Source organism: Rhipicephalus microplus, chromosome 10, assembly GCF_043290135.1.
Source record: "Rhipicephalus microplus isolate Deutch F79 chromosome 10, USDA_Rmic, whole genome shotgun sequence".
Taxonomy (NCBI): domain Eukaryota; kingdom Metazoa; phylum Arthropoda; class Arachnida; order Ixodida; family Ixodidae; genus Rhipicephalus; species Rhipicephalus microplus.
The window spans coordinates 20,674,318-20,700,425 of record NC_134709.1 but is presented as its reverse complement, the minus strand read 5'-3'; the positions used below and the strand labels follow the sequence as shown (position 1 = coordinate 20,700,425).

Sequence of the window (26,108 nt, the reverse complement as noted above, 5' to 3'; positions counted from 1 at the left end):
TTCGTCCATTGGTTTAACAACTGCAGTTACTCCAACTTTGCCGAATTTCGGCTTAGAGTGTACGGTGACCCTCATAATCACATCGTGCTTATGCGACGCAAAATTCATGCAGTTACCATTATGACTTAACACCAGTTCGGAATAGGCGTCAAAAGAAGAGTTAGAAGCCTGCAAGACTCACCAGAGACGCACTGGTTCTCGCTGTATAGCACGTCCGCTGCGCTGCCGTCTTCGGGCGCCGACTTGCGGAAGGATTCTGCCGCAGTGCGGCGGTCGTGCCTGCTGAGCACGCAGCGCTGCCTGGCGGGTTCGTAGCGGGTCGAGCGGCACACGAAGCCCGTCTCCGAGGCGCACCTCTGCAGGCAGCCGTCCTGGTCAGCCACCGCGGACACCACCTTGTCCTCGAAACCGACCAGGTGGAACTGCGGCACCCGCTCGAAGGACCAGTGCCTCAGGCAGGGCCGTTCTGCGGTGCGCGTAATCAGAACGGCGCGCGGTTCTCGGAGTGTTCTCAGAGTGTTCTCAGAGTGTTCTCGGAGTGTTCTCAGAGTGTTCTCAGAGCGACGCTCCAAAGCACTGGGTACAATGCAGATCTTCTGGCTCGTCGGCTTATTTGGTGAGGCGCAACTTTACGCCGTTAGCCTACAACGTATAATTTCAACGTGCATGGCGTGTCTCTGTCCCAATCGCGACGTTCACATTGAAATTTGGCCCTGTTCATCTAAGCTGAACTCAATCAGTCTTCTACGTAGTCAAGTGCACGCGTGCCTTGAATACATCTCATAAATAAATAAGTAAAAAAATAAATAAATGAAGCCTCTCTACTTTATAAATGAAAACACCGCAGAAGAGGGCGTAGGTGCTGAACACCTCGTGTAACCACCACCACCACAACAACAACAACAACAACAATAATAATAATAATAATAATAATAATAATACATTAAACAATAATAATGCCATAAGGCTTGGCGGGACGGGGAACCTGACTTCCTTCACGATTGATATAGCACTTCATACAAGATTACCATCTTTCGTGTCACGTGAAACATGCAAAATAAGAAAGTTCAAGATAGATATTGCTTGTTGTCATGAGATTTGAGCATTGCAAGCGTTTCTCCATGTAGTGCGTGAAGCATTACGTGCATAGAGAAGTAGGCCACGGTTGCTTTACTGAGAAGCTGTTGCGACATTTTGACTGCATCGCGTATACGACGTGCGGAGGCTGTAGCGAGGGGAGCGCCGATCCTCCGAACGCTCCGGCGCTTCTGCTGGGACTATAGGGAAGGAAAATTGGAACAGAATTCGTAAGGATGTAAGAAAGCCTCTACGGAGCCAGGAAGCAACAAAAGACGAAAGATACGTGTCACGAAAAGTGCCGCTCTACGCAATACGAAGCACGAAAGAAAAGAAATAAAAGTGTGCGGACGCCGAGATGATCCCACGATGCCAATTCTCTATCGACACCGTAACGCTCGTCCGGAGCTGTCGCAATTGCGACATATACAGTGGGATATGACACCGCGTCCCCGCCGCCTGGTTCAGCAGAACGTGAGAGAAGCATAAAAGAGCAAATGAAAGAAAGACGCGGCAGTGGAGTGACGTAACGCCTTTCCCCCCAAAACGAGCAATACCCGAACGTTCGGCAACTATATATACCACCGCGACGCGGACGGGCATAAGAGAACCGCGAGGAATTGAGCAATGTTAACGGGCGTCGAGTGGGTGGGATAAAGGAGGAGTGTGCAGCACTTACTACAGATGCGAAACGTTAGCCGAGCACTTTTAACGCGATAGCGTTAAAAAATCTCGTCTCGCATAAATTCTGGCGTCGGCGTCGTTGGTTGTGAGCGAAAAATTATCGTCTTATGCGTGACCGAAAAAATAAAAAAATGATGCAAATGAGTAACGAAAATTTCGGGTCTGAGTGCGTATCGAACGCGAGTATAGAAGCCGGAAAACCAACACGCCCACATTTTCTCATTTCTATGGACCCCTTCCATTACATTCCCTTTCTCAAAAGTCAGTTTAGACTAAATGCGTTGCCAGTTAGAGCAAGTCCATCGCTTAAACAACTGCCTGCTATGTGCTTACCACATTTCTTTCTTCGTAATTAAACATGCGCGTAATTGAGCTTTGGTAGAAGAAGATGGCACGCATGTATCGCTCTTAGAGAAAATAAAAGAAAAGAAAGAAAGAAGGAAACAAAGAAATGAAACGGCTGCCTAATATTCACTGCCCGGTAGCTTTAGCACGAGAAGTGAAGAGCCCAAACAGCTGTAGTAACACTTTATAATCCTCCTAGGGGGATAGAAAAATGACTTGAACGCAGAAAAAAAAAAGCAAAAGTCCATTAGCGAAACTTCGCCAGCACCACCAGCTCGGATTTTACGCGTGCGTGACGGCCAAGCATCACATTAGCTCACGGGTGAGTGCGAGTGTGAATAAATTAAAGAAAGGACCCACGTGACGCTGAGGGGGAAACTGGAAGCGCGAAAGTGTAAAAGAGCTCGGCGCGTCTTCCGGTTGCCTTATTTATTTTCTTTCTGTCATTTTTTTTTAAAAAGCCATTCCCTCCAGGGCGTATCCTTCATCTTCACTCAGGCGCCACTGTTGCCGAGGCGAGACGGAGAGGACCACACAAGAAGCGTATTCCGAACGAGACGCAAACCGGCGGTCTACGAGGGGCTTAGCAAACGAAGGTGGGAAGAAGGGGGCATCTATAATTACCTCGAATGTTTGCTCGCGCCTCCGGCCAACTAGTTCGTTTTCGTTCTCTCCAATAAAAGAGAGACGAAGCGAAATGGAGCAAAAGAAGGAGCGAAAACGAAGGCTTTTCACGCTCCGAGTTCGAAACGCGTCTTTGCAAAGTGCTAATGAGTTCCTTTCGCTCGCGTATCAAACCGGCTATTAGCCGCGGTGACTCGCTTCGTCTCTTCTCGTCGGGCTCGCTTCTTTGCCGGAACCATCTTCTCTCTTGTTTAAGAAACAAATTTTAACTCGCCAAGTCGGAAGTGTAGGGTCCGTCCTCGCGAGTCGTTGAACGCTGCTCGTGCTCGATTTTTTTATTTACCGTGATTTTTTTTTTGCTCCGTCATTTTTTCGCGCCTTGCCTGCTGGACCCTTGAACTTCATGCCCTGTGATTTGCCGAAGTCTGCACTCTCAGGGCACAGCCTGACGTAGACGGGAGGAATACGCTAAGCGGGACTTTGCTTCCGCTATCCGCGTCGTGGGAAGTGCCAGAGCTCTGTCGGACACTAGGCAGGTTTATAAAAGGGCACGCAGATGTAGCGTTCGTTGAGTACGATACGCTATTTTCGTGGCTCAACGTGAGTACACAAGAGGTTAGCGTATGACGCATGCACACTGGCAACAAACACAAATGATTTTTTTTCTCGCAGTTACAACCACGTGACAATATACAATATATACGGTACATGCAGCATACATTCTGCTCGGTTGGAGGCATGTGTCGCCAAAACCTCTGGAGCTCACTTAGACTCGCTCATGAAATACATTTTGCACGGTGGGCACATTGCGTAACGCGTAACGAGTGGGTTGTCTAATTCCCCAACCCATTACTAGAGCTTGTTCTTGGTCCCTCATTAGCTCTGACGCATACCCGCTTCAGGCATAATAAGCGTTTAGCGGATGCCAAAGTTCTCTGAAGAACGACCAAGAATAGTATAGTGAATGCCACCCGATCCCCCAAAGTGGGTACGTGCCATATATTGAAGGAAAACAGACGAATCCCGAACAACTACACAAGAATTGCGATTATATATATGGCGTAGTGGGTACCCAGAAAGTGTACTTGTAGCAGTTACCCAATGAGCGAATAGAAAAGGCTCTGAAAGGCTTCCAGACTCTGAAAGGCTTCCAGCTTTCGTCATGACTGTGCTGCGCGTTCCGCGCAGGTCTAGAGCTTTTTTTTTTGGCTGCGTGATAAGATATACTGAGATAGTTATGGCAGGACATGATATGACTAAGCTAATTAAGCCTTGCCGTGATGAGACGGGTAATAAGCCACATCTTAGTCGCGTACTCACCAGGCAGGCAGATCTTCCGGTGGAAGCTCCAGTTCGGATCAGCCAGGAGGTAGTCGGACTTGTTGGCCACGTCAAACCACGTGAGGGCGCACACCTGGCGCACGTGGTTGACGCTGTAGCCGCGACAGCGGTCGTCGTCCAGGCAACGCAGGTAGCATTCCTCGGCCGTCGAAGGAGGCGCCGGCTGCGTGGGTTCCGGCAGTGTCCGCTGTCCGGCCAGCATGTCGGCCACCTTGTAGCCGGACAGGCGCTCGTAAGACACGTGCTCCCTTAGGCACCACGGCACCGCCGACTCGGAAGTGATCGCTCTCGGCGATGCTTCCGCTGTCGTGAACTCGGGCGCGAAAGGCGACGAGGACGACTGGTACGTCGTCGGCGTCGTTGTCGACGTGGTCAACGTTACTGCTGTCTGCGACGCTAGCGTTCTCGTTGTCGTCGGTACATCTGTGCTGGAAGCAGCCGTGGTGAGGGTGGTTGTGGGAGTTGGTGTGGCGGTGGTGAATGGCACGTCTTGACCTGCAGGAAGGGTCGTTACGTGTGTGGCGTACTGGCATAATTATTGCATGTGTAGTTACAACCGTAGAAGCAAACACAGAATCCACTCCAATGGAAATGGGTATAAGATAGATTGGGAGGGGGGGGGCATTCTTTTTTTAGTGAGGGTGAAGAGTGCGTTTCTGCTGTTGCAGTGCCAGTTAGAGCCCCAGTAGCGCACACCCGAATGTGCCATTGATAATGTTTAAGAGACCTAATGCTCACTTTCTGGAGGCAGACGTTTCAAGCTCTCTACACACAAATAAAAAGATGCAGCAGTTCGGGCGTATATCATCATTATCATCATCAGCCTGGCTACGTCCACTGCAGGAAAAAGGCTTCTCCCATGTTCCGCCAGTTAACCCGGTGTGATGCGGGTTCTTTTTGCTGATTTGTTTTTCTCCCGGGCTGAGCCTCAGAGAGTTTTTCTAATAAGGACAAAGCCGTTCGGTTTCCAAGAAACACACAAAAAGTTTAAATGAAAAGAAAAAAAGGCAAAGATTCCTCACAAAACAAAACACTTAATAAACAGTTGACTGGACATGACGAAACACATCTGTAAACACCCAACAAAAACGTTCAAAGTCAGTAACTAAACCTAACGTTCGAAAGGGGCTGAGTGATGGGAGTAGCGCAAGAGTATCGGTGCAGTCTCACCCACAAGTTGGTTTTCGGCGGTGATGAGAAACCGGAACGCCGTGACTCCTGCGTCACTGCGTGGGCTGGACGAGGACGAGGGAACGCTGGCTGCTGGCGACACGTCGAAAAGCCCTACCAAATCGTGATGGTTTCGGCTTGAGGAGCGTGGACACGTCGGAGACGGGAGAACGCAGGCTGGTGGCGACGCGTCCGGGAACTAGGGTCGACCTAGTCAAGCAGCTGGGCGCACAGCTCGGGCCCGGAGCCCGACGGCTGTAGCTCGCCTGCCGGAACCAAAGTCCGCAGGCCCTGGAAAGGAGTTCAGGACCGGATGGCCACGGTCCTTTGGAGCGGGAACCCGACAGCAGGAGGCCCCGGCCGGCGGAAGTCCTGTAGGCTCGGGTCCGGAACCCAACGGCCCATCTTCAGCGCCCGGTCCGGTGACGACCTTCCGCTTGCACTGCCTGCCTCGAATTCCCGTTGCTCTGGTCTCCCCAGGCTCCTGCTTCAGCTCTGGCCCACTTGTCTCGTTCTCATTGGAGATACTACTGTTTCGTGGTGTCAAGCCATTGGGCCTTGAAATCTCCGTGTTCGCTGCCCATTGGATGTTTTACCTTTTGTTTACTTCACGTCCTGCCACGCATCCTCGTGCTTGACGCTCTTTAACGTCGTCATTCTTGTTTAAGCAGCACCGCACGTGCACTCTGGTATTTCTCCTTTTGTTTTTTTTTTTTCGTGACGCGCACTTTTCGAAGGCGCGCACTTTGAACGCGCACCACACATCACATACGCCCCCCTTTTATTCAAGTTTTTTTTTTAGAAAAAAAAAACTGCCGATGAGTGCGCGTTCTGCACTACGTCACAATTAAACCACATATTTGCACCACGCAGTTCAACACATCACCGGGCTACAGTTCGCTACATCGTCCAAATGTCCACACTTAAACTTTAGATTCACCCAATTGCATTTAAAAGTTCTGAAACCCGGAATAAACCTTTTTACTACAAAAATCGACTATGGACAAAGCTACTTGTGTCCGCATCTAAAAGTCGAAGTCCAGAAAGAGCTACCGGTTTTCTAACCCTACACTCAGGTTATCGCGTCCCAAACCAGACGCACTGCCCTTCTCGCACGTTTCGAAAGTAACTGTGGCAAACATGCTTTTATGCACTTTCGCTGAAACGCGTGTCTGCGCCCCCGCCGGCCACATGAACGCTTACCGGTCACAGAGGAACAGGGCGCGGTCTCGAGCCGTCGGCGTCGACACGAAACGCACTGAGACACGAATGTCCAAATGCCACAATCTCTCACACAAATGCTTTCTTTTAGTTCACCATCTAATGAACACAAGCTCGGGGTGCCCTCAGCAAGCCCAAACGCTCCGACAAGCGTGTGAGGTTCCTGGATTCTTGAGAAGGGATGCCGTTGTGCTCGGTCATTATACAGCTCATCTTGAGTGGACTTAATTATAGGTTCAAAACCAATCACGTTCTCAGGTTCAAGACCCTGTCTGGCATTCTCCATACCTACCATCGAGCCCACCTCCGATTCGATACTGTTTATTTTGAAGAGTGCTTCAGCACTCCCATCGTGTTTTCTCGGACAAATAGCAGTTACGCTATCCTGTGAACTAGAATCCCCTCTCTCTCTGAGTGAGATATACGTATGGTCTAGGACCATTGACGTGGTGCCTGCTGCTACCTCTGTCGGTACAAAACAATCAGTGGCCACTATATCAGAGCCTTCATGGCATTCGCTGCCATCTTCCCAATGACGTTCTAGCGCTCCTTCCATGGAGCTATTGAGAGGTAGCCCTACCCCTTCCCGAAATGTGCTCGGCCTTTGAGACGTTCTGATACACACCTCATTCTGAATGGAACTTCTTTGTTCCCTGCTATCGAAGCTTTGCTCCACAACATTTTCCACAGCTTCTAGGTCGCCCATATCCAGGCGCTCTTCTTCATAGGTGCTTGGCCTCTCAGAGGTCCCCAAGCAGCTAACGGAAGTAATATGTTCCCAGCCAGAGGAGCTTTCCGTCGCTTCAACAAACTCCTCATGACTCCTGCCTTCTTGGCTGTCCACCTCTCTGCCTTCCTCTATCTGAGCTTCTCGCTCCGAAGTAAGGCTGTCGCGAGGCTCGAGGCCAACCTTGCAGGAATCGACTTCCCTCCAGCAAACGCTGCTATCGGAGCAAACATTCACCGCTTGCTCGACCTTCTGCATCGCCAGCTGCCCCCTTTTCGCCATCGCAAGCTCGAGTCGCCGCTCGAAGTCCACCCTCTCTAATTGGAGCTGCTGCTTCAGTATGCGTGTCTGACGCTCTAGCAACACTTTATTTTCACGCGTTACGCGCTCTAGCTCCTCCTTCTTAGCTCTAAGCACCAATTCAAGCTTTTCCTTCGCCGCCTTTCGTTCTGCAGCCCGTTGCTCACGCTCCCTCTCCATCCGCTCCTCGTACCATACTCTAAACTCCGCTCCCGTCAGTCCCATTTTATCCGCCAACTCAATTAACTCCCACGTGTTCGTCATCGTGTTAACCGCGTCAAAAAATCTACTGGAAAAACAAACGACTTTGTCCTGTCGCGGACGCCAATTTGTGATGCAGGGTTCTTTTTGCTGATTTGTTTTTCTCCCGGGCTGAGCCTCAGAGAGTTTTTCTAATAAGGACAAAGCCGTTCGGTTTCCAAGAAACACACAAAAAGTTTAAATGAAAAGAAAAAAAGGCAAAGATTCCTCACAAAACAAAACACTTAATAAACAGTTGACTGGACATGACGAAACACATCTGTAAACACCCAACAAAAACGTTCAAAGTCAGTAACTAAACCTAACGTTCGAAAGGGGCTGAGTGATGGGAGTAGCGCAAGAGTATCGGTGCAGTCTCACCCACAAGTTGGTTTTCGGCGGTGATGAGAAACCGGAACGCCGTGACTCCTGCGTCACTGCGTGGGCTGGACGAGGACGAGGGAACGCTGGCTGCTGGCGACACGTCGAAAAGCCCTACCAAATCGTGATGGTTTCGGCTTGAGGAGCGTGGACACGTCGGAGACGGGAGAACGCAGGCTGGTGGCGACGCGTCCGGGAACTAGGGTCGACCTAGTCAAGCAGCTGGGCGCACAGCTCGGGCCCGGAGCCCGACGGCTGTAGCTCGCCTGCCGGAACCAAAGTCCGCAGGCCCTGGAAAGGAGTTCAGGACCGGATGGCCACGGTCCTTTGGAGCGGGAACCCGACAGCAGGAGGCCCCGGCCGGTGGAAGTCCTGTAGGCTCGGGTCCGGAACCCAACGGCCCATCTTCAGCGCCCGGTCCGGTGACGACCTTCCGCTTGCACTGCCTGCCTCGAATTCCCGTTGCTCTGGTCTCCCCAGGCTCCTGCTTCAGCTCTGGCCCACTTGTCTCGTTCTCATTGGAGATACTACTGTTTCGTGGTGTCAAGCCATTGGGCCTTGAAATCTCCGTGTTCGCTGCCCATTGGATGTTTTACCTTTTGTTTACTTCACGTCCTGCCACGCATCCTCGTGCTTGACGCTCTTTAACGTCGTCATTCTTGTTTAAGCAGCACCGCACGTGCACTCTGGTATTTCTCCTTTTGTTTTTTTTTTTTTCGTGACGCGCACTTTTCGAAGGCGCGCACTTTGAACGCGCACCACACATCACACCCGGTCCTGTGCTTGCTGCTGCCAATTTATACCCGCAAACTTCTTAATCTCATCTGCCCACCTAACCTTCTGTCTCCCCCTAACCCGCTTTCCTTCTCTGGGAATCCAGTTAATTACTCTTAATGACCAGCGGTTATCCTGTCTACGCGCTACATGCCCGGCCCATGTCCATTTCCTCTTCTTTATTTCAACTATGATATCCTTAACCCCCGTTTGTCCCCTAATCCACTCCGCTCTCTTCTTGTCTCTCAAGGTTACACCTACCATTTTTCTTTCAATTGCTCGCTGCGTCGTCCTCAATTTAAGCTGAACCCTCTTTGTGAGTCTCCAGGTTTCTGCTCCGTAGCTAAGTACCAGCAAGATACAGCTGTTATATACCTTCCTCTTAAGGGATAATGGCAATCTACCCGTCATAATTTGAGAGTGCTTGCCGAATGTGCTCCACCCCATTCTTATTCTTCTAGTTACTTCAATCTCGTGGTTAGGCTCTGCGGTTATTACCTGCCCTAAGTAGATATAGTCTTTCACAACTTCAAGTGCACTATTACCTATCTCGAAGCGCTGTTCCTTTCCGAGGTTGTTGTACATTACTTTCGTTTTCTGCAGATTAATTTTAAGACCCACCTTTCTGCTCTCCCTGTGTAACTCCGTAATCATGAGTTGCAATTCGTCCCCTGAGTTACTCAGCAATGCAATGTCATCGGCGAAGCGCAGGTTACTAAGGTATTCTCCATTAACTCTTATCCCTAACTGTTCCCATTCTAGGCTTCTGAAAACCTCCTGTAAGCACGCGGTAAATAGAATTGGGGAGATTGTGGGCGTATATACATATACTTTTTCATTCCTATAGAGTTCAATTCCAACGGCGTAAACTTTCCGAATACCTCAGTGGATAATCTCGGTTAAACATAATCATCAACTATTAACTACTGAACTCGGAACTCTTCGAATTCTTGAAGCAACGTGGAGTTCAGTTTATTCATCGTGGAAACTCTTCGCGCCTTGCATCTGCCTCATTATTCCTAATCTGGCATGAAAGAAAGGGACGGACACCGCCAAAGGTAGAGATTAGGTCTATTTTGAGTTTGTATACTTTGTACTGCAATAGATCGCGTTGCAAGGTTTATTTAGCAGACACGCCATCAAGAAGTTGGCTTTATCAACGCCGTTATTAGGCTGAAATAAATGCAACAAGGAAGTCATAGTACAAGTAAGTGTGCCCGTGATTTAACATCGAAGTTAATGCGACTCAGCGTAAACGTGGAGAGTGTCCAGTTGAGGGAAACAGCTTCCAGTCAGGCCGCACACCAATTCGACACGACAGATGCGACTGGAATGGATTCCAGTCGCGTCTGTCGTTTCTGCCTGTTTCGTCTGTCGTGTCTAATGTTCGTGCAAACACAGACACCCTGCAGAAAAAAGTAAAGACACCACTAACGTGTTTGTGGTGCTCTGACTTATCTTGTCGTCCGTGTGTGCATGCCCCGTTTTTTAGAGTGAATATTTGCCAGCTGCAGATCCGCGCTCTGTTATACTAAGCGACGAGAATCTACGCGTCGCGTTCATATAAGCGGAATTAGTGCAGTTCACTTTTAACTCACCCGTGGTCGCTGTCGTCAAGACATCGAGCAGCAGGAACATCAGGACGGGTAATCGCGACATCTCTAACCTTGTCATCATTCCTGCAAAGATAAGAAATGGACGGAATATGTATAAGATCGTTTCGCCAATGATAAACATTTGCACATATATTAGAAAATCGACCACATTGTAGCTAGCTATGCAAATGCTTTGCCCATATTAGAACTCATACTTTCCCCATCAATATATATATATGCACCTTGTACGTGCAAACTGAAAGTATTATAACGTACTCCTTCAAAGGGATACTGAAAAGTTCATACGCTGAAATTTTCCATGGGATACATTTGCACTACTCAAATGAAGGGTTGTAGCTGTATTTTCAGTTCTGTTTCTTTCTGAATTATGGTTGTCATAAGTAGCTTCGCAAGTGGTTACTTGAAAAAAAAAATCAATGACTGAATTTCATATCTGTCCTTGATTCACAGCACAAGATAGCCGAGAAAGTTTCGATTAGGCACCCATAAGCTTACCTATTATCGTTTTTTCATGTTGTTATGCGTTTTCTCTCTCACTGAACGGAATCCATCTCAACGTTGCGATAAGCAAACCGCCCAGGGAGTGGCTTGATAACTGAATTACACGGAAACGCGGAAGTCAAAGTTCAAAAGTTCGAGAGAAAAACAACGTCAGCTCGAGTGAATCGTCGATGGCTGAGTGAACTCGACATATCGCACTCGTTCGCCATCGAATACAAGCAGCGAGCAAAAGTGAAAGCGGGTGTTTGCTCCACAATTCAACTCCCATGTGGCTTGCGAGCTTGCGAGCACAAAAGTGCGAATGCGCAAGCGAAGCGTTTCCCGACCAGCAACCGCTTCCTAGCACCGCACTAAAAGCGTGCGGAAAAGCGTCACCGCATGGCAGTTGCGTGCAAGGCGGCGAAGTACTAAAGCCACGCGCATTTGAGTAGTGTAAATGTATCGCAAGTAAGATTTCAATGCGCACGTTAGTTCCAGTGCCAAGTGAGAGCTTATGGAACGATAAAATGAAGTGCAGCATTTCACCGCATTGCGTTCGAATGTACGTGGAGTGACGTTGAAATAAAACTAAACCAAAAATTAGGTATTTTGCACAGTACGATTGCAACGTGAAGAACATGTCGTACTAGGACCCTCTCTACGTTATAATGGACAAAAGTGACAAATTGAGGTCAAAAATCTAAAAAAAGTACAAGCTAACAACAACAACAACAACTGAAACAGTGCAACATACAACTTCGCATCTTTTTTTTTTCTTTTTTCAAGCAATGCTCCCACACTCGAGACGTAACGTTTCTTCCGGTGTGTCTACCAACCACTTCCGGTAAAAGTGAGCGATGTCCAGAACGTCGACGATCGTTTCGGAATTTGCCTCGGAGAACTTCCTAAGCTAGATTGCAACCGGAAGTGATGTAAAAGAGCGGAAGCGAATGCATGACCGGACATTCAGACCGCGAAGTCAATCGCATTCTACAGCAGCATCACGGAGACGAATATCCTGAGAAATTCGTAATAAAAATATGAACTTAACTTTAAATATGCCAAGTACATGGTATTGCACTATTGCCCCGGTTTATTCGTTTGAATCGATCACTTGGTGACGCACAACCCGAACAAAGTCTTATGATAGTACACAAATTGTTTTCAGTTGATTCGAGCGGCAGCTACCTATTGCCGTTGGGGAGGGGGGGTTATTGAGGGGGGCATAATTGGAAATGGAGAAACAAGGAGCGATTATGTAGGCAGTGAGGTTAACAGGATGGTGGTATCATCTATGCTACCCTGCACTGTAGTCGAGAAATGGAAGATAAGAAAAAAATGAGATATAGACAGCGATAAAAGCCAATTAAGAAAAAAAATGGCCGAAGACAATGTGATGCTGCAAAATATTGTTGCTTAATGTTGCCACAGGCTGATCCCTCCTGGCCGTACGGGAATTTTCGGAGGCAGTAAGTGCTAATTACAAAACGAATCTCAATTGTGCAGTCTTTCATAATTATCTTTCATGTAATAAAGGGGGGAGAACAGAAATGAGGTGAAAGAATCGATGCTTTCATGACCTTTATCTCTCTCGCTCTAACTTTATGTTTTAAGTTTAGTCCTTTCGCAATAGAAAACATACAACATTCATTTATCAATGAGGTGGTTGAATTTATCAAGTGGTATCAAGTTAATGTCACACCTCTGACTAGTCGTCTTCAACGCATTCTAGAAAACAAATGCGCTCCTGCAACGACCGTTGCAACCTAGTAAATGCCAACGTCACTAAATGGAAGACCGCCGTAGTGCTGAACCCAATCACTTTGAAGAACAACGACTATACATTTTCTTCATTCACGCTTTAGCAACAGCGCGAACTTTTTAGACTTCCCGCCGGCAAATACGACGCCTCGGCAGTGCACAGCTGATGTGTTCTACCATTGCACGAAACTGCGTCTCGTTTTCAAAGAAACCGTTTCGCAGCCAACTGGGACTTGGTCCTGCTCGGTCTTGTTCGTGCTTCGCAGCGTCCTAAGGGGGAAAAGAAAGCCGTACACCTCGTACGTTGCATGGAGTGCAGAGCTCTCGGGTAATGAAGAGGCGCGAGGATTCACGCCGTTCTGTTGCCGACGTTTCAAGTGTACAAGAATATGCAAATGAGGGCTGGCACTGTAAACGAAGAGCGCTTTACTCCGAAAACGATCGTATTACAAGAACTGCTTCACGCTGGATTTGTTTCTTAGAAACACTGAAAAGGAAGCGAGTTGGTTTGGATCCGTGGTGTACATAAAACACAGACATCAGGGCAGCTATGTATAAGTGCACAAGGAGGGCGTCACAACTATAAAACAAAAATAACGCAAAAAACGGTTTAGTGTATTGCTGCTCGTTCTGCTGCTCTATGTGTTTATAACGCCCGTCATTCCCAAAATCGAATCTGATACTTTTTGTTTGGGAAGGAATAACATTTCTTCAACCAGTAAACACGGTAAACAACTTTCCAAACGGTCTAAACCGTTTACAAAGTCGGTGTAGCAAACGGTGCTAAGTCGGGAAACGACTTTGTGCATACGTTTGACTATAGTTTGACCTTGAAGCTCAGCCAACTTCAAATTCTTCCTCTTTCTCCTTGCACGCACGTCGTCAACGGACATGGTCAGTGACTGTTGGTTCTCCTCTCCCGTGCACCCCTCTTCATCGATCATGAGCGAAACTAGAATCGGCTTTTGTCTCAACAATTTAAACTACAATATGCCCAAGGCCTCGATTAATCGAATACGATGCAAAAGAACATTCACCCGGAAGTGAAGCTTTTGGGAATTAAAGCTCCCTCAAACATATTCCGAGTCGTATGGCTCGTTCAGCTGCTGCTGCGGGGACGTCCCCGAGGCAAGTTCTTGCTCGAGAACCAATCGTCTGATGAATTGTTGCTGAGCGAGCACTTCCTCCCTCTTTCCCCACCACACTCGATACCACCTCGATTGCTCGACTGTTACTAACGCCAGAGTTTCGCGCGAGGCTCTGGTGAGGTTGTTTGCCAAATAAAGTGACGGTGCCCCGGTAAACATTCCTCGGAGATCCCTCGACTCGGTTTCCTGTAGGAAGACCTGGTAAACCAACAATGTTGAAAGCGTTCTGCTCAGGGTACACAAAGGTGCGCTTCCTCCGACGGAATACCTGCGCGCAGGCATTCAATCCACGAAAGTACGAGCAGGATCCAAGCCAGCGCGAATCAGGAAGCTCAATCTCCGGCCATGTCAGTGGTATATACTCTGTACGAAAGCCGGGAGCGAGACAGAGAACGAGGAAGAATATAAATACTGAGCCCAAACCGCGGAAAGGAGCTTGCTTGAGCTAGAGTAGACGCAGCGACAGGGCGGGGTTAATCCGGCGGTGTCCGTCACACCCCTGTTTGCATTTCCAGTCGTCGATCTGCAGCGAGTCAAGTCAACACGGCAACGGCAGGCGAAGAGACTTCCTCGACTTCATCAGGCGCTCCTGTGGCGCGCTTGCAATGGCGAGGCTGTGCACACACGCACGCAGACATGCACGAACGCGAGCACACACACAGGCACGCATAAACACACACGCGCGCCCACATGCGAGATCGTATATATGCATCGTCGAAATCAGCTACATATATGCTCACCCTAGTCGATGCAGGGATGCCCATACGATGCACGAACACACAAACTGAGAAAAGCACTAACGCACGCACAGGAAAAGCACGTACACATATTTGCCAAAGCATAGGCATAGAAACGGGTGCAGATGCACGCCTGCACGGACAGGTGAGAAAGCAAACGCACATATCGCTCACACAAACGAACTTCTTCGACAGACATGAAATGAAGTACGCAAGCATGCGCAAAAGCGCAACCCGCGGACAGGCGAGAATTCGGGCGTAACAAACGTACACACAAGCATGTGCAGTACGAAACACGCACAGAAAACACACTATCTCTCGCGCGGGTGCGCACACACATCGATCTGTGTGCGGAGTGATCCCATTGCAGCTTACGCTCAGCCATCTCCTGTGTGCGGCGACAGACATCGAGAGCGAGCGTCCACTTTGACTTTTCGGCCGTTCATTGCACTCCGGAGGGTGCGGCTTGCCGACCACTCCAAGGAGAGGCCCACGCCCCGCCGGCAGAGACAAAACTAGTTTGATCCGCACACGCGAACCACACCTTGCCTTCGGGAAGTACTGAGCATGACTTTTGTGTATCTTCTCATTCGACTCGAGGCCTCAGATACCCTTTGACTTCGGACTCTTCTATCTTCGGGAGCATTGAGAGGAACAACCTTCTCGGAGGCGTTTCAAATGGCCTCGCGAAACGTGGCCTTTTACAAACGTGGTCTGTGCTGTCGGATGGGATTACTCGGCTATTGGACTTCACAGTCGCGCTTTGAGCAGCGAGACCTGGCGAAAGCCTGCCGACAGATTCGTTGTGGGTGCTCATGTTGCACGTAAGCAAGAAGCTTCCGACGTTGCTTTCACTTCATTCAGATAATAAACGTCTTTATCGGAGATTAGAGTAAAACAAGGGCCACAATCTTATTTCTTCTTCAAATCCTCATCTGTCTTTTTCTACTTATTACTCATAATACTCATTGAAACGATTAAATGCAACTGTAAGCATGCGTACGTGCATTCTTGCACATCTCGCGAACTTCACGTGAGGCAGCATGATCAAGTTACCCTTCAACTGTCTACCACAATTGACATGTCAAGTGAGTGAGTCGGTATTTCACTTCTTCAGCATCATTTAGACCACTGATGTCTGATTACCGCGCACCGTAGAAATCCAGCAACTATAGTACAATATCTCCGACTGCGGCCTTGTGTACATATACATAACCATGGAGGGGCAAATGGCACCATGTTTGTGGTTCGCAAGCGGGACTGATTCACCCTGCATGGAGAGACTTGCGCTAGGTTGTGAATCTAAAACGCCGACGGCTGAACAGAAAGCGCACAAACCAGGAAATTCATTAAGTCTGGACATCTGCACCAGGAATAGTCACGATGACGAACGAATCCCGTATTCATGAATTTTCTGGGTTGGCACTGACACACTAGACAGTGGCACGAGTTGAACATCTACTGCGTGAGAGTCCCGAAATGAACCGGAGGAACTAGTTTGAGCAGTAGAGCAAGTAAATAACAAAAAAGTTCGCATACTTTTCTACGAATTTCCCTAAAGTGACTCGATTGAGAAGCCATGTTCTTCCTTTTGTTTTTAATCTCAACTTATTTTAGTGATTCCCAAAGCTCAGCCTGAACGCTCACTGCACCCGATGTCGTTTTAGGGGCGAAGCGCCCTAGAGTGTAGGCTTGTCCGTTGTACGTACTCACGGAGACGATGACGCTTATGGCGATTAAAAATAAGTGCGCTCCTGATCACACATTCTGGTTATGCCATGTATAAACACATTCACGGAGTGACTGATGATGAGTGAGGCGAAGCGTCCGTCAGCCCGTCCGTGCTTCCGTCCTTCCGTTCGTTCTTGCGACCATCCGTGTGTCCGTCTGTCTGTCCGTGCGTCCGTCCGTCCGTGAGTCCATCCATCCATCTGTCTGTATGTTTGTGCGTCCATCCGTCCATCCGTCTGCTAGTATGTCTATCCGTCCGTCCGTGCGTCCATCTAGTGAACACTTCAAGTACAGCCATCTCCCATCTCGCATCCTCTGTGGCACATGCCCGCTATAGAGCGGGTATGTGCCACCGGTGGCTACGTACCACTACATACATACATAGAAGGGATGGACAGACCCACGCCTTAAGCAGCTTTGCCCCTAAAACGATTGTGAAAGCGCCATCCCCTGCGAAAGCGAAGCAGCAACGCGTACAAACAGTTGCTACTCCGGACGCGGGAGCGCGGCAGGCGGTAGGTTTTGCCGCTGCTCGGGAAGCAGTGGCTCATTCTTCATGTTTCACTTTGCAGAGATGCGTGGATTTGTTGACCGTCTCTGCATTCTGATGCATTGGATGCTTTCTGCACCTCACATAGTTTCGCTGTGCTTACGGAACAACTTTGACTCATAGCGATGATGTTGCGTGATGAGGTCGCCTTGTGTCGTTACGTTATAGGACGTTATGATGGACGACATGAGGACGTCACCAATTTTCGGCGCGTGCGAGGACGTCATCTGGACATGATGATTTTTAAAATCACTCGTGTTGGCGCCGACGATCAATTTTGGCGTTTTGGTGAGGCGTCTAAGTACTTCGACTAAACAGACGCCGCGTAGGTGAACAACAAGTCGGCCGGTCTTGCTTTCCCGTAAGATCATGTTCTTTGCAGAGAAGCAATCTTTACAAGCACATAGTAGCGAGGGTTCAAACGGGAAACGGAGGATAGCCGATATTACTTTTGATGCTAGCACGGTGAGAAACTGATCTCCGCTACCTGCGCAGTGGCATTGTTAGGATGGCAGAAGTTTGAACAAGTTGGTAATCATTCATCACTACACAGGCACAGTTATGCACAATTGATGGGTTTTGCTCCATAACAAAGCATGCACAGATGTGCCCTTTCGGTTCGTAGTCGACGTTTTCGCAGTCTCGTTCATCTCCGTGTCCTTGCTTGCATGCCCACCCTTCTTAACGGCGAATGGGAGCTGACCGGTAGTCTGTTAGAGTGATAAAATGTCTACTAAGGGATTGAAATTGTAGTAAAGGAGGGTGCAGTTAAGATGGATTGTTCAATCGGGAGAAAGAACGACGAAAGAAACGAAAGAGATGAAAGCAAAGGAAAGGCATAGAGTTTCACAAGGTCACACAATGTGTGCTACTTTTCACGGATGGAGGAGAAGGGTACGAAAGTAGGGGGGAATAACCAACAAGAGGGAAGGCAGGGAGGTTAACCAGGCACATGACCGGTTTGCTACCCTACGCTGGGGGAATAGGAAGTGGGCATAAAGATGAGAGACAGAGAGAGGAAAGAGAAGAGAGAGAGAGAGAGAGAGAGAGAGAGAGAGAGAGAGAGAGAGAGAGAGAGAGAGAGAGAGAGAGAGAGAGAGAGGGGGATTGTCGGTCAATCGGCTGGCGCGTATGCAGCGGTGGCACTACACAAAAGTTAAAGGTGGTCACATAGGCCTGCAGTCCTCAAAAAGCACAAAACAGCTTTGACTGCTTTTTGAGCCGACGAAAGGCGATGACGGTGTTCCAGTAGCATCTGCACAGAGAGTGGCCGATCGTACAATTGTCGTAATGCGTCAGAAAGCTTCTGTCTTTCAGAGGCAAATCGAGGGCAATGGCATATCAGATGGTCGATGTCTTCTTTGGTGCAGCAGACGTCGCATTCCGCACTGTCGGTAAATCCGATGAGGGCTCTATATGCTTTTGTGAAGGCAACCCCCAACCAAAGGCGACAAAGAAGTGAAGCTTCACGTCGACGAAGTCCGGATGGTACGAAAGTAACATAGAAAGAAGCAAAGGAAGAGGGTACAAAGTATGCTCGCCCAGATAGCAGCGTTCACCGCGCTTTCTCAGAGGTTCTCAGTCGGGGAACCGTTACAGAGCACTGTCAGACTACCTTAAATGAAGTGCATGGTGTTAAATATTCCTCCCTCAACACCACCTGCGATGCGGGGCGCCATCTCATGCAGCAGCCGTGGTTTGTCAAGCATGATGCAATAATGCGGAACGACCTGAAACATGTAAAAGAAGCAACATAAGCAAGTTTTAAATGTAGATTAATTCATAAACCAAACTTCTGATAGGAACACTTCCGCCTCGCCTCTTCATTATAAACTTTTTTTTTCTTCGCTGAAATCCTCCGCTTTATCCCACCCTAATTCGGGCAAGACCTTTTCCGCGTCATTAAGAGTGATTAGCCCCGTGAGCTTTCGGGCGTGGCGGGGAAGCTTCTCGAACGGCGCGCGAGAGTTGCGCCAGGCGTACGAAGCTTATGCGAGCGCACATTCTCGGAGAATTTTTCTCAACAATAATGAGATTGAAGACAGATCAAAGGAACTTCGTATCGTATATCTAAAGAAACTATCGCTCAAAAAAAAAAAAAAAAGCCGCCCTCCCTGAAATGAGACAACTCTTCAAAAAAAAAACAATTGATCTAATAAAAAGAAGGCGGGCATAATAGAGCACAATGCAGTTTGATAAGTGCGAAAGTGGGGGCATCTCTTTCGCGCTTGCGCACGAAGCAAATTACAGGACAGTATGGGGCCCGCCGTGCAAGGGCGGACGGGATGTCTTATCTTTTTCTCTTCTTTTCTCTCTGACATACCTTTTTTTTTCTCGGCGCATAATTAGCGCCTGAACGCCGGCGCCTCGGTTACATCACCACGCCCACCGTCTGACACCGGCTGCGATATGGCAGCTTCGTTTCCTTGTTCTCTCTCCTCTGCAGGAGCGTAGTTCTCACACTCCGCGGTGTTGGGCTATACTTGTTTGTACTTGCTTCGACGTCACCTTCGCTCTTCGCTGAGACCGGCTTGAGAGCGAGAAACAATGGTGTGGCGCCATAAGTCTCCGGGTGCACGCACGCCAGCCCAAGAGATAACAAAATTAGAAAGGCATCCCGCGGGCGAGAGAAGGTGCAAATCTTAGCGAAAAAAAAAAAAAAAAACGGCGGCTGCGCGTTGCTGCGTTATAAACGTACATCGCTGGAAAGGGTGTGCTGTTTTAGGATATTGCAAGGTGTCAAAGAGCGCACGGAGACAGGACACGCAAGGAAGAAATGGTTTCACAGCAACTACCACATTTCTTCCTTGTCTGTCTTAGCTCCGTCAGCGGGTTCACACGTTAAGACGAACTGTCACAACCCACTCAACTTTCAAATTTATGGTTCTAGCAACAACGCAGGAAAGAGCGCAAGAAAAATGCGTACGGAAGAGGTGTATGAAGAACGTATGGGGCATAATGTGTACGGAAACATGTACGAATAACTGTACGGAATAAGTGTACGGGACACTTTCAGGAATATGTTTACGAAGAGACGTGTACGGCGTACATTGTTTTCCTGTCTCAGTGGCACGCTTTGACGAGAGAGGAATGTAGTGTAGAAATCTTATTCACAGGGAAGGCGTATAAGCCGATATAAACGCAGCCAACCTTTACACTGCAGGTGGACGTATTCTTCGTCAAAAGCTGCTCGTCGTCATTCGACGGTGGCCCTTTGGCACTAACAAACCGAGGAGGACAAAACGCGTTTTGCGAAGACAGGCTCACCTATGGAAACGTACAGGCTAGCTTGTCTGAGACATCTTAGCCCTGTCAATAGGTAGAATAACCATTCTATATTGTGTTTCCGTCTGATACTTTGTGTATCACTACATTGAAAGCAGGTTTTTTTCACACATTGGGCATTTTTAATGAGCAACATTATTTGCCAAGCCGTCCAACAATTTTGTTGGCAAAGCCGTGTCGATAACGCAAAATGCATGCTACTGTTTCAAGAATATATATATATATATATATATCAGGGCGGTGCACCACCGGCTGAGCTGGCCACACGGTTTCCTGCTCACTCCGTCAGGGGCCACTTCCTCCGCCCACCAAACGTGACGTCATTCATAACCGCGGCGGTAGACGTCGCGCGCATCGTTGATACCGTAAGCGCAGCGAGACAGCTGGTTTCCGCGCGCTACACTCCGGTAAATTCGTGCAGTACTGCCCGAAGCGTCCGCGGAGAGACAATGGTGAAACCCGCTCTTTCACATTCGGTTTCACACTTCGTCCAACGCGTTCTCGGTTGTACGGGACTCGTGAGTGCGCCTAGGAACGACGCCGCTCTGAACATCCCTTCGCAGCCGTCCTGAAAGCTGACGGCAACTTGTCCACAGAGGATGTGGCTGTCGCATATAATTGTCTACCCATGAAGATTGCGGCTGTAATCAAGTTTCATGCATAACGCTGCGCTGGGCCAAGTCAACTGGCGATGCGCTGAACGTTCTTTCGGGCTCTAGCTGCATGACGCTCCGATACAATATGTTTGGATCTAGCACTTAAATTTACATTTCATAGTTTCACAACAAACTAGATTTTTAATGAGTAATAACGTACGACGCAGGACTGCCTTAGCTTCCTCTCTACTTTGCGTGCATTGCACCGTATACCTTAAATTTTCACTAGCATGTAATCAGCCCGCAACACACTATTCTTGACTGCAGTGGCACGATTGGGATACGCGCCGCCGCATGGTGTCAATTTATTGCGCTAATTAATCACAATTGCAATAACCATACTTTTTTGTGGCGGGTCGTGCACTGAAGAAAAAAAAACAACGTATACAGCGTTGAGTTGTAGAAGTATCTATCCACTTGCATAGCCAGTGTGACAAAAAAGAGATAAGCTAACCTGATAATGACTGGTCCAGACAATATCCACGGTACGCGATAGTGAGTGTCATTATTTGATACTTGTTCTATTGGTGTCAGGAATTTTAATATTGAATTTCTTGAGGGAAAAAATAAACTTACGCGGTTCCTTATCTACTTCCCCACGACGACTGGAAAGTCAAAGCCACCTTCTTTTTTTTTTTTGAGTCGGTGTATTTATTATTCTTCGACACCCTCCGAAATCTTTCTGCACCTAACCTATTTTCGCACTTCACGTTCGGATGGCCCTGGTTCTGAACTTCCTCCATGATTGGCACACCAAGCTATGACGTCGTGTGATTAGTTACTATGAACTTACGTCATAAGAACGACACTCGTTAGGACGATCTGTGTCGTCATAATTACATCGTATTGGGCGTCATCACCTGATTATCATTTATTGCATCAGTCATGTTGACGCTGCACGCGAGACGCCGTTCATTTTCCGCGTTTCTTGCGGAATCTGAGGCATTCGTCTTAAAATGAAAAATTGCTGAATATGTCCGTGGTGTGGAGCTGTACCGATACTTTTTTTCTTCCTATCACGTGGGAGCGTGCCGAGCATCGAGAAGAGCTCGACACAGATGGCGCGCGAGTCGAATGGGAGGCGCTGATGTCTAGCTCAGCCCTAGAAGATCAGCGACGGCTGATTTGAGGAGCTTAAGGAATGTCTGGTGCCAGTGGAGCCTTGGAATAGGGGCACCACCCAGCCGGACACACTATGATTTTCTTATGTGGTCCCTTGAAGGGAAAAGGAGAGAAAAGTGAGCCCCGTAACCGCGTGCATCAGGTACGACACCTCAACAGTAGCTCACGAGGGATGGAGGTAAGGAGGGATTAAGGGCATGGCATTAAAAGGTAAAGAGATAGAGGGAGGATGGAGAGAGCGAGGCTCAGGGACAGCGAACGACGGAAGTAAAGAGAACCCTTACGTTATCTATGGGGCACTGAGGTTCTAGGCTGTCTGGTCTCTGTACATAATAAACTACTACTACTACTACTACTACTACTACTACTACTACTACAACTACTATGATACCTAAAGCCCAGCTCAACGCGTGTCACTGTAGCTTGTGTAGGACTCTCGTCTGGATGGCCCCTCTACACTGTATTTTACTCATCTCGCCAATTCAACGAACGAACTTCTCTGCAAGTTAGTATGTTAATATGCGTGTCCTTTCGTATGACAATAAGAAATGCGCGAAAAAGCTTTCGCATTAATAAAGGCTGTTATTCGAGTTAAACGCGTGTACCACTATTTCAATGAAGGCTAATTTTCGCGACCTAACCTCGCATATTCTATAGGAGCAAAATTATACGTGCACGCATGACGGTAGTCTGCAACGAACCCTGGCCCGAATTCACAAAAACTTCTCTTTTCGCCAATGCGTTTACCCTTTGACTAACCGGCTTCGCTAGTTATACGTCCGGCATCGCCATTGAAATATAATCTTGCTAATTTTTTATTGAAAAGTGTCTTAGTGGTTACGGGTCCCAGTTATCCTTCCAGCCCATGAACGTAACGTCACTTGCAGGACTTCCAGCCAAAACATTGCGGCGCGAACTTCATGGTGTACTAGTCAAATGAAAACTTAAAACAGAATTTCCCGTTTTTTTTTTTTGTAAGCAACGTCTATTTTTTTTTTTTCACGCTGTCACCAAGAACGAGCAGCCGTATAATAAACGCAGCTTCACAAGCACAACTAATCGTTGTTTTCCTTCTAAATAATAAAAAGTAATCAAGTAGTTTAAATATTTTTGAGCCATGAGCTGGGCTATATATATATATATATATATATATATATATATATATATATATATATATATATATATATATATATATGTATAATCAATTATGTATATATGTATAATCAATCTACGTTTCGGCCGTGACACGGCCGAAACGTAGAGTAAACGATTATCAAATTTTCGTAAGTGTGCTCCTTCATATATATATATATATATATATATATATATATATATATATATATATATATATATATATATATATATATATATATATATATATATATATATATATATGCTGCTCGCCTCCAAAGATGTAAGCCCAGTGTACGTAGTATAACAAACTCAGCCGAGTCCTATGCATATGGCGGTCACGGGACACCACCTATAGCACCCGCTGCTCCCAAGAAGAGCCGCAAAAACCCCGGTCAGTGCAGCCGGTACCAGGAAGCAAACGAAAAAAAATAATAATAATAACGCTGTCGTCTCGCAAGGGTGAACGAGTTAGATGGATGGCGCGCGTGGCTCTGGAGATACGCGGCAAGCGCGACTTGATATGCGGCCAGATGCCTCGTTTCGGTGTCTCTATATTCTGGGCGTGTGTATACGACGAGAGCACTGCGCGGGTTTCGCGGTCTTGGTTTCCTTGGTGGGTTGCGCCTTTCTTTCCTGCCTTGTGGATATGTATTTTCATTCGTCGGTCACGCACGCATCTTGATAAGCAGCGCCACCTTGGCGAGAAGATGGCTGCCCTGCCGTGGTGATCTAGATCGAACAACGATAAAAAAAAAACAAGGAATACGAAGGGCCCGAAACGGCTTCATTCCTCGTTCGTGGAAGAGTCCGGCTTTTGAGCGTTCATCCCGTTCGTGGGGCCCGTGAGGCGTTCAGCATGGAGAGATGAATAATGCAGCACGTCGCGGGGCGAAGAGGGAGATGACTTTTTTAATGCTCGACGGGACACTGTTTAGGAGGAGGATTGAAGGAGGAAGGACAGGGGGGGTTAGCCAGTGAACGCCGTTTAAGTTTTGCATTTATCAAGGGAGAAGTGCATTTCGGACCTCGTTTACGAGGCGCTATGCGTTACGCCTTGTTGGACGGCAGTAATGCTGAAGGATGAAGACGTCAGCGCTTGGACAGGTCTATACGGGCGTACGCACGGACACACGCGCGCCTATACACACACAAAATGCGTATGCAGTCGCGAGCAGATACACAAGTGCGCACCCAAGCAAACAATTACGCACAAACACACTTACGCAGGCGCGCTCGCGCCTGTGAACCACGAGATGAAAGCCCGGAAGTGCCGCGTGGTTCCTCAACAGACCGCCGCTACTTTGCAAGCCGGTTACTCCATCACAAGCTAGATACACTTTGACTATGGATTAGCTTCACAGACAGCCCACTGAATTCTTAATTAGCATGACTAGCGCGTAGCTTGCAGTAATCCTATAACATTACTGCAAACCGCACGAGAAAAAGTGAGCAGTTATAGGCTGCTCGCCTTTACAACTAGTCGATAGGCGGAACGATATACCTCTGATGAGCACGGCAGAGTTTTCATTTGAGAATATTCTAAAAATGTAAGTGGGCGTAGACAGAGATGAGAATGTACCGAAGCTAGATTATGGGTCGATATGCTCACCATTCCCGTGTCCGCTCCCGAAAACTTTGCGCACCTATGGCAGTTTCCGCACTGCCTTTAGAATATGGGAGGCGTAGCGCTCTTTCTGCCCGACCAACTCCGTGCCTCAGTGACCGATTGTATTCCTAAGTACGTGCAGTATGGTCCAGTTGTCTTTTGACTCTCTGGTTATCCTACCTGCATTTCCTCTTCCTGATTTCTGTTTCACCTTATATTGCACTGCCACGGCGATCGGTATATACTGTGCCCGGAAGCACTGAAGTATTTCAATTCGGCGTAATGAAGTGACTCAATACGACCAGTTGAGTAGGTAGGTGGTCATTTCCTCCTCCGCACAGCACGCTGTCTAGACCTCGGGACACCACGTTTAGATTGGTATAGAGTAGGCCCTATACAAGTATATCTTCTCAGCATTATCTCGTCAGAGGCGTTTGAGACTACTTTTTCCTGATTGCGGTGAAGTTACTAACATTTAAAATATATGCTTTGGCGACGCCCCTCCTTACGGGGCCTAAATGGACTCACAGAACAGGATTACGAAGTTAAGAGTTACTACCACAACTACGGGCTGTCCAGAAAGATGCGGCGGCGACGATATCCTTCCACGCGTTCCAACGTGGGAGCGGCGCGTGGCGTTGCACTAAATGAGTAGCGTTTCTCAAGAACCAATGAAGTTGTCTTTCTGTATGTTTTGGACGCGTGCTGCCACTGTGCAGAGGAGTCTCTGACACACATCACATGGTGTTGGCATGCCCCTCCAATCGCACCTCCCACCCCACCCTGGAGGACTAGGAAGCTGTCATGCTCGCCTGCTGCGACCTCGAAGCTCAAAACGCATTGGTGGCTAGAACCGTCGCAGCTACAGGGATCCTGGACAAGAAATACCGCCTATAGTGTTTGTGATGGGCGGGCCCTTCCTACTATAGCCCCATCTACATCTATCACTGTAAATATAATAATATATTTATTACCTTCTTACCGAAAACAGCCGCCGATTGGAACCACCTTCCCTCTTCCGTTGTATCAATAACAGACCCTTTGTTATTCAAGACTGCAATTTCTCAGCAATGCTTGTAACTATACGCAGTTTCCATTATCTATCTTTGTCTTGTATGTGCTTGAATTCTTATACATTTTTAGTTGACTTATGTTGCCTTCCTGATTTGCGCATCTGATACTTGTTTCTTTATTTTGTCTTTTTTCTTGTGTGTTATATATGCTGTACCCACCCCCTCTGTAATGCCCTACGGGCCCTGAGGGTATTCTAATAAATAAATAAATAAATAAATAAATAAATAAATAAATAAATAAATAAATAAATAAATATTTTCCACCACCACCAGCACCAAGTGACGATGCCTTCAAATTAGGTGATCGTGTGAGGCCGAAGTGACG

The 26,108-nt window shown here is 47.9% G+C and overlaps 1 protein-coding gene across 2 annotated transcripts in view; it reads right to left on the bottom strand.

Moving 5' to 3' along the window:
* Positions 1–26,108, bottom strand: part of LOC119180929 (uncharacterized) — a 261,732-nt gene that overhangs the window by 63,235 nt on the left and 172,389 nt on the right. For both annotated transcript variants that reach the window (XM_037432070.2, XM_075875195.1), the window contains 3 exons: positions 10,483–10,563; positions 4,051–4,566; positions 182–466 (listed from right to left, as the gene is read on the bottom strand). In XM_037432070.2, the coding sequence (XP_037287967.2) occupies positions 182–466; positions 4,051–4,566; positions 10,483–10,561 (880 nt within the window). In that variant the 5' untranslated portion in view covers positions 10,562–10,563. The remainder of the gene's footprint in view (positions 1–181; positions 467–4,050; positions 4,567–10,482; positions 10,564–26,108) is intronic.